This window comes from Monopterus albus, unplaced genomic scaffold, assembly GCF_001952655.1.
Source record: "Monopterus albus unplaced genomic scaffold, M_albus_1.0 scaffold54.1, whole genome shotgun sequence".
Classification (NCBI taxonomy): Eukaryota; Metazoa; Chordata; class Actinopteri; order Synbranchiformes; family Synbranchidae; genus Monopterus; species Monopterus albus.
The window spans coordinates 1,356,686-1,372,123 of record NW_018127934.1 but is presented as its reverse complement, the minus strand read 5'-3'; the positions used below and the strand labels follow the sequence as shown (position 1 = coordinate 1,372,123).

Below are 15,438 nucleotides of genomic sequence, written 5' to 3'. Positions count from 1 at the left end.
CCATTGAAGTTTCATGTTTCTTTCTTACTGTCAGGTTTACAGCACTCAGCAGAAGGAACTCTGACATAATCATTAGCGATTGCCATGCAAGACCTGCAGATAAAAAGATTCCAGAGGAAAAAAATCTATTAGGGCTAAAAGCTTACAAGAAAAGGCCTATTGATTTAGGTTCACATATCATGTTTCATTACTTCACTGCAACTTGAGATAGGTTGTCAAGTGTTACTGCTATCTTTGTGATATTTTACCAGGCCCTCCACACAAACAGTCTACAGCCACTGCCACACATGCATAAAATACACACACAGTATATGATTCCTTTTAGCCTTAGTAGCTGTGTGGCTGTAGGAATGGCAGTCTCGGTAATTATGTCTGGTCAGTCCACTGCTTTGACTAGTGCAATGACTGGCAACCTGTCCAGGGTGTGCCCCGCCTCTCGCCCAATGTCAGCTGGGACTGGCTCCAGCCCCCATGTGACCCTGTTCAGGGATAAGCATTATAGATAATGGATGGATGGACTACAGAAGTAAACTACTGAGTGTCAGATATACAGAAAATGGTGGATGTGTGGACAAGGGTGTGATTTCAGACACTATCCAATTTATTATCATAGCTCCTAAAAGTACAGTTTGTCTGTGAAATGTCCATCCGTCTAATGAGTGGTTAAAGCTGTATCTGTTGTCATGGTCTCAGGTGTATAAGCTAGTATTGACTGCTGAGATCCTTGTCAATCTCTTAAGCTCGCTGAGTTGCTCAGGGAGGGAAAGGAGTGTTGGGAAAAGAGGAACAGTAGTTAAAGAGCTGGGACCCAGCTGTGTCCTGAAACATCACCACTTAGCAGGGTATGAAACCCCACAAAGCTCTGAATGTAAAAGTCCGAGAACTCTAAAGGCAAAGAGACACTGGGACACATACTACAAATGTGAAGTTTCTATAGTTTGGTTTTTGGGAAACCACCTGAGACTTGGCTGCAACCTCCCTTTGAGCTATGTGATTCCAATGAATTAGCTTATTTTAAGAGACAGCACAATGCATTTCTATTAGAGACCCCCTAGAGGGCTCGCTGGCACACCCTGCCGTTAAAACACGAAGAGTAAATCAATTGATTTCTTAACACGATCTTAATCTCTCATGAATCAAATCAAAAGCATTGACAGACATAATTATCTCAATAAGGGCCCACGAGAGACTAGTTCAGGTCATTTTCAGTCACTGATAATGAATAAGGCTCTTTGTGTATCCGCATTGTACTACTAATGGCCATTAAACACAACATGCATCAGGGATCCGTGCATGACCAAAATGCCTTGTGTTTAGGAAGTAGGGCCACAAGGGAAAAGATGTAACACGATCCAGTTAATGGAGGGATTAATTCCTTGCTGTGGTGCTGTCTAACAAGAGTAATCCCAGTGTGTCCATGTCTACCATCCAAATAAAATATGACACGATGGCTGACAGCCTGAAAATTACAAAGAAATAATTAAAAAGAAACAATGATAGCTGCAGAAATGCCACTGCAGTTTGATTTAAGACATGTCTACACGGGATGTGCTGTATTAAAAGGATTAAAAGTTCTAATCTAGTTAAACAAACCTCCCTCTGACCAGCTATAAAATTAGACAGAGAGGGAAATTACTTAGAAGTCCCAGAGGCAGAATAGTGATGAACAGCATACAACCAGCTGCTGCAATATGGTTTTTGGTTTTTGGTCTGTGGTGTCAGAAGGCATCTGACACTGAGCGTGCTGGAGATTCTGCCATCTGCACAGATGGACATCAGTGCAGTAAAGGGGCCTCTCTTTTATGGCCACAGATGTTTTATAAGGCAACAGGAAAATTAAATCAGAGAAAGTGGAGTTAAATCTTTATTATTTATTCTTTATTTGTCCTGATGCCACAGTTGAGTGTCTTTTTACCATTCACCAAGGTTTGAGAGACCAGAAAGGTTATCAGCTAAACAAAAACATTGTTTTGGGGAGATAGTTAAAATGTCCTTATCTCCAAACGAATAGGGGCACTCTTTTTTAAGTTTGATTTGGATTATCTTACTGTGTATATTGTCAGAAACATTTGTTATACAATGAACATAAATATTTCGCTGTGGAAGAATAATTTCAACTTGAACCCACGGACCCGGTCTTACTACAAATTCACTGTAGACAGTTTTAGAGAGATGGGAAATGAAACCTGAGTTTTGCTTTATTTATTTCATGCTCTTGGCATCTTTGAAATCTTTTCCAGGAACGGGTCAGACCTGTTTCTAATTCTTATTTTCTCAAGCAAAGCCAGCAAGTGCAAAGATGTTATTGTAGTTCCTACAAGTTCAAAGCAGACATTTTGGAGATATGTTTTATTATGAGGAACTCAGAATATTCATCATTAATAAACTAACTTGGACATCACAATCTGAGCCTAGACAGTAAGTTTAAGCTTTATCTGATCCATTTCCAGGGGGACACAGACACTGGGACCATCTCACTCTTATCTAACCTCCCTATCTCAACAGGACACATTGGAATGAGGAGAGACAGTCATAATACTCGGCTTAATACTCACTCCTTCCTTTTCTGATTATGTTTTAGCCCCCACCTCAGAACCATCTTGGAACTTGAGAACTTGAGAAAGGGTAGAAACCAGTGCTTCTCCTTCCCCGGCCACATGAGCCCTGTTAAAAGCTAAGTGCACCCTGGCAAACTGTTGTCTCATGAAAACCATAGTATTACTTAAAGTCTCTAACCTATAGAAACTGATTCTCCTCTCCAAATTCATGACCAAGCCCCAGAATTTTGATCTAAAAGTTTGCTTAATTTTAGACCATTTTAACTCGTTCTCCCACCATCGCAAACAACCGACAGTAGACCAGTAATTCCTGGTCTGATCCATCTTTGTTACAAATGTACCATTTCATTGCATTTTTCATCTCAATCATTTTCCTTGCTGTACGTATTGGAAATAAATTTATTTAGCTTAGAACTGGCCATGTCATCTTTGGTCTCTTTTATTTCCACTAACTAGGTCAATGAACTGCACAATTCCTTGCTTTCAAATCAAGACTGAATTAATAACGTATTAATAAATTAATCATTAGAGTGTAGGCCACTATAAAAGGCACTTGGTGCCCTAATCTAATTAGGTATTAAAATATAAGAGATATTAAATTAATATTAATAAAGTGTAGTCATTTCTGCTACATCAACATCTGTCTCAATGCCAGAATATAGTCTGCAAAAGTCTGGGTAACACACATACATATACACACATTCAATGCTCCTTTTAAACCCTTGTGCCAGTAACTGTTTTGCATGCTTCCTTCAGCGCCAACTCAACTCCTTGAAAGTGTCTGAGGAGGTTAAGTGGGCATGGCATTTCAGTGTGGCTGCCCAGATTCAGACTCCACTGCCTGGCTCGTTCTATGTTTTCAATCTGAAAATTCAGACTTGGAGGATGTAAATGGGTTTTGGCCATACAGCCAGTGATTAAAGCAAAAGTGTTATCCTGGCAGACAGGCGATAATCTGGCCATTCCCGGGGCACAATGTCTCAGTCTCTTAGAGAATATGAAGAGCACAAACTGGGACATTCACAGCTGAGAAAGGTCTTTTGGCCTGGTCACAGTGGCACAGCAAAATTCATCCTCACATCTTCACAAAACATTATAGCATGCTCTCGACACTTGGTGATGTACATAGGGACACTCACAAAGCAACAATAGCTGGTCTGCAAATACGCATCATGGTAGTGCATCAAAATGTCTTTGTTGCACTACCATGCAACCATGCAATTATTGTGCAAATGTTTCTTTGTGGCCCACACGATGTAGCATCCATAGTCATCCTACATATCTCCACAGATCATGAAGGAAATGTATTGGATATTATATCTGAGGTCCAAATTCACACACAGCAGTTCAGCCATGTTTAAATAAAGCCCTACAGTATGTACTTGTGTGTGTCATGCAAACTAAAGCAAATCCCCGGAGTCCATAAGGGCTGAGGTCCTGCAGCACCATCCTCCAGAAAAGCCTTCATAATGTTCTCATATATTTCTGTGGAACGGGCGCTGTAAAAGCACTACTGGCTGGTTAGTACATGTTCTGTGTTATCAGTGGTAGCTGCTTTGCTTGGGCAGAGCCTCACCAATTATCTTCTCACCTGGGTGGCAGTGATGGACAGGTAGTGAGGTCAGGGGCCATGGTGCTGTCTCCAGGTGTAAAGGACAGTGGACTGCAGGGGGCATGAGTTTGGAAGGGGACCAGGGTCATAGTGTTGTGCTGACCTTTAGAGTGATGGACAGTTCAGGGATCTGGGGGGGTCTGTTACTTTGTCAGTTTCAGTGGTGTCAGTGGAGGAGAGTGAGAGATGGGCAGTGTGTGTGTGTGTGTGTGTGTGTGTGTGTGATACCTAGCCCGGGCCCTTCTTGTCACACTTTTTGGAAAACAGGTTTAAAGAAGGTTGTTGCAGCACAGGTGTGCATGTGTGCTGTGTTGGTCTGATGCTGTCAGAGACGGGAAAACTAACTTCACTGTTTGCTGTTTGTTCAGTATCAATTTAATACTGACTCTTAATTATACTCTTCAGTTAGAACATTTAGGCAGTTTTTAATTGATGACTCACAGTTTTAGCAGTAAACACAGTATAGTCTAATTGTTATTATTGTTGTTTGTGGTCAGCCAGCAACAGTAAGCCAAACATAAACATACAGTAAGATCAATGGTTCACCTATCAATTACTTACTAGGAAATGGTCTGGGCTTGTTGTCTTTACCCAGTTTTAGTCAGATTCTTTTTGTAAATGAACAAACTTTGGAGAACTCTTGCCACACATTCAAAATAAACTCCATTTAAATTCATTTAATAGCGTTTGTGCCACTTTCAATCATATCACTTGCAGATGGAGCAAAAAAAAAAAACAGAGTTGTTCCACATGTTCTTTGGTCTGTAAACTGTACGACCCTCACTGGCCAACAGACCCTAACAAAATATCCCAATTAAAGAAGAGTTTGACATTTTGGAAAATACTCTTATTTGCTTTGTTGCTGAGAGGATCAATACCATGTGCATTGCTGCATAGTAGGTGATACTTTGAATTTGAAGATGATATTGTTTTCTTCGGCTATAAGAGCTGTGTGCTTAGTTACATGCAAACCATTTTGTTTGAAGGCTTTTGCGTCTCAACAAGGCTGAAACGTGAATATGGAATAATGTTATGTTAAGCTGTGATAAAAGTTGATAATAGCTCACAGCATATGACTGGTACATGCACAGCTGCTGCAGCTTATTATTTTTAATTAACACCACCTCTTCAGATTGTTAGTTCCAGCTTTGCAGATTCAACTGCAATGTGTCAAACTCGAAACCAATCTTTTGCACTGCTGGTAAACACATCACTATTATCCTCATAGCTCCAAATCCAGTATGTCAGCTTTATTTAACACCCATTCATAGGCTCCTAAATCTTTTATTTCACATGTGATGCACTTTTAAAACGTTTTAGCAAGACTGCTACCTCTACAATGCAGTATTCAGTTACAACTAACTGAGAAGATTATTAGGCCCTGTTGGCAGCGTGCACACTATCGAACGCTTTCTTTTATTTTGGATTACACCAGATGGTACCTTAATGAGCTGAAGCTGTCACTGTTTAAAGTACACAGAGCAAGGGCAAGTGGCAAAGAGTAAAATACCCTTTGCATATTTGAACAAGGTCATAAAAAGTGGTCAACAGTTGCCCAAAATGGCTGGAGAAGAGGGATGATTTATGCCTGTCTGTAATTGAATAAGGAAAGAGAGTGTGACCTTTACTAAGCCTGGGCCTTGGCCAATCAGAAGGAAAATAATTTCTCCCACAGATTATATGCAAGGGTCATTTCCCTACTTTCCAACAATTAATGTCCCTACAGTGGGCACATGAAGAGCTCATCTACTGGAGTCTACATTTGTCCATATGGGAGGCCGTGCTTTCACAGAGGTTAAAGAGTGGATAGGAAGTGTCTGACTGATGAAATTTTAAACATTTCTCTGCTTGGTCAGCAGCTTTTTATGGGTTTTTAAGTTGTAAAAACAATAAAACAGAAAACTACTGATATAAATCAAGCTGTAATATAATACGACTTGTTTTAATGTTTCATCAAATAATGAGTTTTTCTGATCAGGCAGAACCATTCACATACTGAAAGGCATTGGCCTGGAAGGCAGTGAATGCCTAAGGCCCCCAGAAAAGAAAAGCAAGTACATAATATAGGCACATGTGGCAAGACTAAGATTCTACCACCACAGCAGCAGCTCTGTGAGCAGTGTCTTGTTCCAGGTACTAAATAATATCAGAATGCTGAAATGTTCACAATGACAATAACATGCTGATGTTACCATGTAGAATATCTTTAGTGTTTTAGGATCTTTACATTTGCCAGTTACCACTAAGGTTGATGCTGATAGGAATATTGTTTCACAGCCATTTAGGCACAAAACCAAAGCATGGATAGATTAAAAATCTGACCCAATGATGATGATAAATCAAAAATTAAAGGATCAACAAACTTTTTACAGTTTGTTACACAAAATGTCAACCTCATGGTTACTTCTAATTTGGGGTAGCAGCTGCTACACAAGTAATAGTCTATTTTAAGTAATTCTTTGGTATCATTTATTACTATTGAGGGTTTTTTCTCCCCTCATTTTACATCGTTTTAATCCATGAATGACTTCTGAGCTGCACATCTGCATGAAAACCTTTATAAATTCATGAATGAATAAATTCCAGTTTCTTCGGGAAGTTGGGGCGGAAGTCACATTGTGCCACTTTGTTCCCCCAGGTGATAATCAATTATAACCGTAACAGGAAGTGGATAATACGCACTAAGTGTCTAAACTTGGTAAAGACGACAAACACCGTCCCTGAGTATACACCAGCCTGGACGACAGATATAGCAACACCTGAAGGAAAGGAAGGAAAGGAAGGAGTGAGGAAAAGCCAACTTTAGAGACAGACCGGGACTAATTAGGCCCGTCAGCCCCCACGGCCTCCATCTCCCACGGCTGCTGGTTTCACAGAGTTTGCGGCTGACAAACCAAATGAGATGTACCGTATATACAAGGTCAGTCCGGTGTTGTGTGGTCGACGCGTTGTGGTGTAAGAACCAGCTGAAACAGTGTTGGGACCTCACACACAGTGTTCCAGCCGCGGCGTTAACGTCACCAATGAACTCACCTTTCATTAGGACGTGGTAAAAGTCCAAGACCAAGAAAACGAAGCCAACCTGGACGGACTTCACACACAGAGGGTCCAGTTACTACTGAGACCCTGGAGCAGTGACCAATGTATGGACAACAACTTTAATGGTGAGTAAAGATTTATTATTATTATTGTTATTGTTATTGCTATTGTTGTTGTTGTTGTGATAAACAATGCTGAAGTGAGCCTCCTATTTTTGTTTGTGGTCCACTTTTGTTGTGAAAGGGTGCTGCTTGTTAAAACCTTGGATCTCTTTAAAATCCATAGTTACTTGATGTAATGACGCCAAGACAAGTATAATTGCCAAATCTACCACATGAACCCAGACAAGCCAGAGGGACAGTTATGGACACTGCTGTCCAGAAGCTAACGTCAGCATATGCCATAGTTTGCACTCCTGCTTTGCCAGCCCTGCTCCTGTTTCTGTCCCTGGTCTGACTTGTGGATTGCAGTGTTTCAGCTCAGTATCTCTTTTCCATTCTGTGTTGAGTTGTTTGCTGCTGGATTGAATTGTGCATTCTAATATTTGGCCTGGTCGGATAGAGTTGTGTTTTTAAAAACTTGCTGTTCAGCAGCTTCTTAACCTGTGTGTTAACTGAACTGCCAGTTGTTTGATGACCTCCACATCCAAGCACTTGTCTAAAGTAACTATGTACATTTACTCAAGTAGCTTATAGGTTTGAGGTACTTGTACTCTATTTCACTATTTCTGTTTTTTCCCCACTACATATAATGTGGTAGATCATTCATTGCATAATGGGTGCTTTTACTTTGGCGTTTATTTTTGCTCTAATGTTTGAGCATGCTGACCTAGATAAAGAAGGCTTAACACAAAAAAGGAGTACTGACTCCACTGCTTAACCACTTATGAAAACCAGACACTGCTACCTTTTTTGTACAGTAAATGCATTTATGATGCAGGACGCATGCCTCATTTATTTTCCTTCTGCTCCTTACTGGGAGCTGTGTTGCCGCTGTGGAAGTTACAGTAAAAACAGCACAGTGAAAAGAATATATGTTCTACTTTTTCATTTATCAAATTAAATAGAATCTATTGCTGATGTTTTGCATGCGTTTATCTTCTTAACGTTACCAGAAAGGGAACTCCTCATTGCACTGCTACGTGTCACAGAATCTGGCAGGTCACAGAATATGGCATAACGCTGGTGGGTGGAAATGCCACATCTGTAGATAAATATTTAAACAAAGAACTAGCTGCTCTCCCCTTTGCCGTGAGTGCCGTGTTGTTTTGTTGACTTCAAAATGTCAGGTGGGAGCGTCAGTCCGCCGTGTTACTGAGTTATCGCAGGTTTGTATTAGTCGTTTTTCTTTGCCAATGCCCATAGTGTCACAGACGGTGCTTTCTCTGTTCCCCTTATAGACCTTCTGAGTGCTTTGATTAATGTTGTTTAAATGCCAGTAACATTCAATTAAATAGCCATCCCAAATAGAAATGCCTGTTTGTTAAACCCAGCCTGTGTCAATCTGTGTTCAGCCCAGCTTAGATGTTGCATGTTGATCAACTGGGATTGACACAGGTTCAATTTGTGTCACTGGCCTGAAAAGGGTTATAACAGTATGTAACCTCACCTAGGACTCCATTAACTGCACTGCTTATTTGAGCAACGTGATTTTTATTGTATTTATTTTTTGCTACTGAGAGATGCAGGTTTGGAAATATCCTAAGGCTTTATCGTCCCATAAAAATAGACCTGTTGTGACTAATTACATACACCCAGCCTAGAATCAAATTCTGAGTCAGTTTTCACAGCATGCTACTGTCACGTTAGCCAGTGCCTAATTCTGTCTAATTGAGTAATGACAGCAACTCTGCATAATGACACCTTCACTGCAAGGTCAGTCCAGAGCGTTGCCAGCTTCACACAGAGAAACTGAGTTAAGCTCACTCGCACGACAGAGCGCACAGCAGGAGTGATCCCCAAATCCAATAAATCTAACTGCAGGAATGCCCACACACACACACACACGCACTGACTGTAGTGTTGGTACAAGCCAGATTTTATGAGGGGGTTGTGGTGACTCCAGGGTTGGCATTTTATCATCACAGTAAGCAGCGCCTGAGTTGATGCATGGGCGTTTTTTTTTTGAGTGGTGTTTGCATCAGCGCTAGTCTGTGCTTTTGTTCCCTTGGTACTCTAGGTTTGTGCTTTCAATTTCAAAGGCAATAAAGTTCACTTTAAAGTTGCAGGTTTGCAATTCTGGTGAATTAATGTGTAGGAAAATGATGTAGAGACTAGATTTTTGAAAAAACAAACAAACATACTGCATCTATATTTAAACTAGAGCAACATTTGGAGTTGTTTTTGTAAGAGAGGTGTACAGTATGTCTGCCCCAGAAAATACAAATTGGTTGAAATGTCACAAAGGGGACAGCGGCTAAATTAGGTCCAGTTTAACAAAAGGAAATCTAGATCACTATGCTGTTTTTGACACTGAAAACACTAAATGTATAGGCCATATGCATATAACAAACCACAACCTAATAATTATGAGCCATAGGTGTCAAGGAGACTGGGAACAAGCAGACAGAAGAAATAGGAAGAATAACGGCAAGAGAAGCAAAGGGAGAGAAGGTAGGGCTCTAGACTAGTTGCTACTCGAGCTGCATTTTGTGACCAAATCTATTTTAAGGTCCAACCGACTCTTCTTAGAGGTCGCACTAGGTGTGACTGCAAAATAAACAGGTTAAGCACAAACGATCCTCTCACTGTAAAAAATAGCGGACAGATGTAACAATCTCTGTGATGCTGTCATTGCAGCGTTTATCTGCAGGTCTGTCACTCACCCGTCCCAAGAGGCAGAGACTTCCAGTCTATCAAATGTGTCAATCCACACTGCCTCTGAGACACGCGTGTCATCCCAGGGCCCCTTTTTATGCTTCAAGTTTTTTTTTTTCTTTGTCACATTTGAAGTGTAATCGCCGCAGACAGCTGCTTAAACCAGGTAGATCACCTGTTAAACCAGGTAGACCACCTGTTGGCCTTTTTATGTGTTGGACAGGCTCCTGGTGTCACTGTGTGCCAAATGGGAAATTAATAAAATAAATAAATTAGAACATATAAATGCTGCTGCTGAGCTTATATGAAAATTATTTTTGTCCAGTACATTTCTGATGTCTGTCAGCCTGAAGACCTCGCTGTCCTCCTGCTAACATACTGCTATTGTTGCTTGGAGGTTGGAGTCAGTGTGAATTGAACAGGTCAGACACGTCATGCATATGTGCCACTCACGTCTAGTCAAGTCCCAATTTGAAGCTTGTAGTGGCCGAAACCCACCATCGATCCTTCTTGAAGTAGATGGCTACTAGTAACTTTAGAAATGAGTTGGCACTAGCCAGGTGACTGAGAGAGCTGAAATGTGCATGAAGTCCAACACAGATATCGCCAAAGAGCAGAAAACAAGCTACAAGTAAATCACGTACACAAGCTGCAAAGCATTTGCGCACTTCATCAGTTTATACTTCAGTTAAAATATAATAGCCTAATCATCGTCATCATTATCATCATGTTGCCTGCCAGGCTATAGAACACTACAATGACTATGTAAAAAGAGCTGGAAACCTGTTCCAGAAGTGACTTTTCCCTTTTACTTCCCTTTTACAAGTCTCCCTCTATCTCTGAATTTCATTATAAATCAAATCAAATCAAATTAAATTTTATTTGTATAGCGCCAAATCACAACAAAAGTCATCTCAGGACACTTTACAAAGTAAGGTCTAGACCTTACTGTTATCAATATTATTACATAGGGAAAACCCAACAAATCCCCCTTGAGCAAGCACTGGGTGACAGTGGGGAGGAAAAAACTCCCTTTAACGGAAGCAACTTCTGAGAGACCCCGGCTCTTGGTGGGCGGCCTTCTGCCTCGACCGGTTGGGGTGAGTGGATAGAGGAGAGACAAAAGAAGAGAGATAAAAGAAGAAAAGCAACAAGACAAAACAAACAATCAAACACTGATTAGGTCGATGTGTCTGGTGACTGCTTGTCAGGGACACAGAGCTCCAGGGCAACCTGTAGAAAGGTACAGGGAGAAAGAGAGGACACACTACGGGAGAGAGGAGACACAAAGTTAGTAATGTGTAATGGTGGCATATAGAAGCATAGGGAGAGAGAGGAGAGGATAGGGGAGAGAAACTCAGAGCATCATTGGGCCCCCCAGCAGCCTAGGCCTATAGCAGCATAAAGAAACTCAGAGCATCATGGGGCCCCCCAGCAGCCTAGGCCTATAGCAGCATAATTAAGGGAAGGCTCAGGGTCACCCGATCCAGCCCTAAGTATAAGCTTTATCAAAAAGGAACGTCTTAAGTCTAATCTTAAAGGTAGAGAGTGTGCCCGGCTCCCGAACTGAGACTGGGAGTTGGTTCCATAGGAGAGGAGCTTGATAGCTAAAGGCTCTGCCTCCCATTCTGCTTCTGTGGACTCTAGGAACCACAAATAAACCTGCACTCTGAGAGCGAAGTGCTCTGTTAGGATGATAAGGCTCTACGAGGTCTTTAAGATACGATGGAGCCTTGTCATTAAGGGCTTTGTATGTTAGGAGAAGGATTTTAAATTCTATTCTGAATTTTACAGGGAGCCAGTGGAGAGAAGCTAATATGGGAGAGATATGATCTCTCTTGCTAGTTCCTGTCAGTACTCTGGCTGCAGCATTTTGGATTAACTGGAGGCTATTTAGGGAATTATTGGGACATCCTGATAGTAAAGAGTTGCAGTACTTCACCCTGGAGTTAACAAATGCATGGACCAGTTTTTCAGCATCACTTTGAGACAGGATGCTCCTGATTTTTGCAATATTGTGCAGGTGAAAGAAGGCAGATCTAGAGACTTGGTTTATGTGTGATTTAAAGGACATATTCTGATCAAAGATGACTCCAAGGTTCCTCACAGTAGTACTGGAGGCAAGAGCTATGTCATCTAAAGTAACTATATGATTAGACAGCAGATTTCTAAGGTTTCCAGGCCCAAGCACAATGACTTCAGTTTTGTCAGAGTTTAGAAGTAAGAAGTTGCAGGTCATCCAGGCCTTTATGTCTTTAAGACATGCTTAATATAGTAACTACATGTAATCTATACACTCACTGTATTCTATTACATATTGCATATTAACTGTAGCTTGTTTGTTTTAACCACCACAGTGTATAAATGCATCTTTGCACATGGACTCGTGGATGTTTGTCAGCTCTTAACTGCCTCTTCTTGTTTCCCTTCACGACATCTCTGTCTGTCCTCACTGTCAGGAGAGGAGGATGATGCAGATGCATCCCTACATCCTGAACATCAACGAGGATGCTCAGCTGTCTGGGGTGATCAAGCTTTTCATCCAGGAAGGTCTGTCTGTCTGAATTCGTCTCTTTGTATTTGCTGAAAAGCTCCCTCTCAAGTTCAGTTAACCTTTTAGAGAGAGGTATTCACTATGTTGATTACCACCCATTAGTGCTATTTTGTCCTACAGGTGAATGGGAGGTCGGCCTGTGTGACTCCTCTCCAAGGTGCATCTCTGTCAAGGGGCTAGGGTGAGTTTTCATCAGGGAACGACAGAACAGCACAAACCCAGCGTGTGTGAGATTAGAGACACCAAGATGTCTATGCATGACATCTACAAGTAATATGAATAATATACTGGCTGTTTTCTTTCATTCCACCCAGTGAATGCTGGGATAGTCTGCAGGCCCTGCGACCATTTTAAAGATTAAGCACGTTAAGATAATTATATGTATATTTTTTCAGGCTTAATGTTCAGACGCAACTGTTGCTTATTAGAACTGTCTTTTTGTGCATCTCTGAGTTTATACGCCCTCATTTGTGTTTGCATGTGTGTGATTGTTAGGATCCAGGAGCGTCATGCTGTGTTTAAGAATGAACAACGCCAGGTAACACTGACCCCACTGGCAGGGTCAAAGGTCACTGTGAATGGCAGTACTGTTTCCGAGACAACTGAGCTGCAGCACTTGGTTGGTCTTAAACACACACTTCCTGATATGACTGCGTGAGCGGCTGTTAACTACACACATGATTTTTTTCTCAGCGTTTTCTCATCATCTCCCTGTAGGACCGCCTCATTCTTGGCTCCAACTGCACCTACCTGTTCATTGGTTTTCCCTCTGAGAGGGGCGTGGACGACTGGAGCCGCTACGACTATGACTTCTTCCAGTCTGAACTGGCGGCTGCTGAGGGCATCCACCTGGGTGAGTGGGGAAAATCAGTAGCTGGTCGTAAAGGAAGATTACTTTCTGGAGAAAACTGATTCACGTGTTTTGTGTTCAGGTGAGTCCAGCGCTGGGTCCAGTCAGACAGACCCCAGTCTGCTGGCTGTTTTCTACGACTACATCGAACTGATGCCCATGGTAGCTGAAGCCAACCAGATGAGCCAGGAGCTTAACAAGGTGACATGGAGCTGATGTGCTGCAGATGTTCAGATTCACTCACACTGACGTTGTCCCTTCTCTGGTTTTTATGAAGCCTACAGAAACAGTCCCTTTCTGTTAATATGTTCTTACTGCAGGCAGTTATAGTTCATGTATAAGAAATGAAAAAACACCAGCTTTTTATTGTCTGTCATATTTGGAGGGGGTGGAATTTAAGTTGGAGATCAAGAATCTGGCATTGTCAGATCCAAAAGGACACGACCTAGAGAAGGAGACTGTGGTCAGAGTCACCTCTGTGGGTAAAAAGCAGGTCAGTTTGGCTGTCTGTCTTTGTCACTCTCAGACGCATATGCATGTTTTTTAAATTGAAACTTCAATTTAGGTTTCTTGAAATTTTATTTTTGATGACTTTTTCACTGCCTCCCCAGGTGTGGATGTGGTCCAAGGCCAAGTTTGTGAACCGTAAATTTCTGATGGAAGAGGTCTACCAGCAGCATCAGGCTGAGCAGAGTGGAGACAGTGTAAGTAAATGGAAAGAACATTGCTTATGTTCTTTTTTTGTTTTTTAGAAATTTGAATATTATACAATCAAAAATTACAACCATAACTCAAACAATACAACTCTTAGCAGCACACCTAGAAGCCAGTGGTAGAAAGTAACAAGGTACTTTCACTTAAAGTCCCCATGGGTGTTCATTTTGCGTTTCCAGCCATTTAATGTTTAATCTTGGGTACGTCTAGATTAGCTTGGCACCCCTCATAACTCCAAATAGTTCCTAATTGTTTCAGAGTCAGAGAGCCAAAAAAAAAAAAAAAAAATCACTGTTCTTACTGTCAGAGAGCACAGGGCCCGTGTACATCTGCTTTACCGTGGGCGGGGGGCAGACACAGTCTCTATGGGGTACTGGGAGCGTTGGGTGGGTAGCAGCTGCAAGGAGACAGCAGAGAGGCGTGTAAGACTGTGACCCTGCATCCTGGACTCAACTCTGGGTTGTCATAATTTAGGTTGTAAAACAAACTCGTCCAGATTTCTAGATAAGAGAGCCGCACCACCCAAAGTGGGATGGATGCCGTCTCTGCTAATCAGACCAGGTTTTCCCCAAAATGTTTTCCAGTTATCTAGGAAGCCCATGCTATTTTAAATGTAGGCTATGCACTTTGGATGGTAAGGTTATCTAAAACTATTCATGAAAAATACTGATTATTTTGCATTATGTTGTAAAACAGAGGTGGTGCCACCAAATCTGGCACCAGTGCCACCTACCATCTGAGAGACTTGGTGGCACCACTGCCATCAGTATGAAATGTTAGTCTGGAGCCCTGGAAGGTCTCTGGTCTCCAAACACTGCAGCACTGTCTGTAGCTGCTGTATGGCCTGCATTATCTCCCAAAGCCTTGTAACACAGCATGAAAATAAATTACAAATGTTCTAGCTGTGTAGAGAAGTCACCAAAGCACACTTCAGGACTGTTTGTAAACTGAATTCACCAGTTATGCCTTCTACAATGGGACATGTACAAAATAGGATGTTAATGCTAGTTAAAATGAGCTATTATGTGGCTTATCTGGTGGGTTGTGCAGGGTAGCTAGCCACAAATAACTACTGTAGATCCTTTCCACCTCTGCTTTGTTGCATGTCATTCCCCATCCTGCTCTTCCTACTGTCATCTACCAGTAGAGACGCAACCGACAGGCATTTTGCACATCTCTGTAGAGACTACAAAATGTCCATGTGTTTAGTCAGTAACCTTGATGAACAATGTTGTATTCCTATAGGCTGTTCCTCACCTCATTTGTACTTTTTATCGTATGACCATATGTGTGCA

At 41.6% G+C, this 15,438-nt stretch overlaps 1 protein-coding gene and 1 long non-coding RNA gene across 2 annotated transcripts; both read left to right on the top strand.

The window, feature by feature from the left end:
• The first annotated feature begins 6,227 nt into the window (after positions 1-6,227).
• LOC109961286 (uncharacterized) lies at positions 6,228-7,564 on the top strand. The gene is made up of 3 exons (XR_002275116.1): positions 6,228-6,303; positions 6,809-7,334; positions 7,495-7,564. It is a non-coding gene; the product is annotated as an uncharacterized LOC109961286 (long non-coding RNA).
• Positions 7,565-12,469: 4,905 nt separating this feature from the next.
• LOC109961320 (kinesin-like protein KIF28P) lies at positions 12,470-14,915 on the top strand. Its single transcript, XM_020602027.1, has 9 exons — positions 12,470-12,575; positions 12,700-12,760; positions 13,075-13,198; positions 13,297-13,432; positions 13,512-13,630; positions 13,815-13,922; positions 14,041-14,133; positions 14,451-14,482; positions 14,840-14,915. Exons 1-9 carry the CDS (start codon positions 12,494-12,496, stop codon positions 14,913-14,915), a joined length of 831 nt encoding a protein of 276 aa, XP_020457683.1. The 5' UTR covers positions 12,470-12,493.
• Positions 14,916-15,438: the final 523 nt, after the last annotated feature.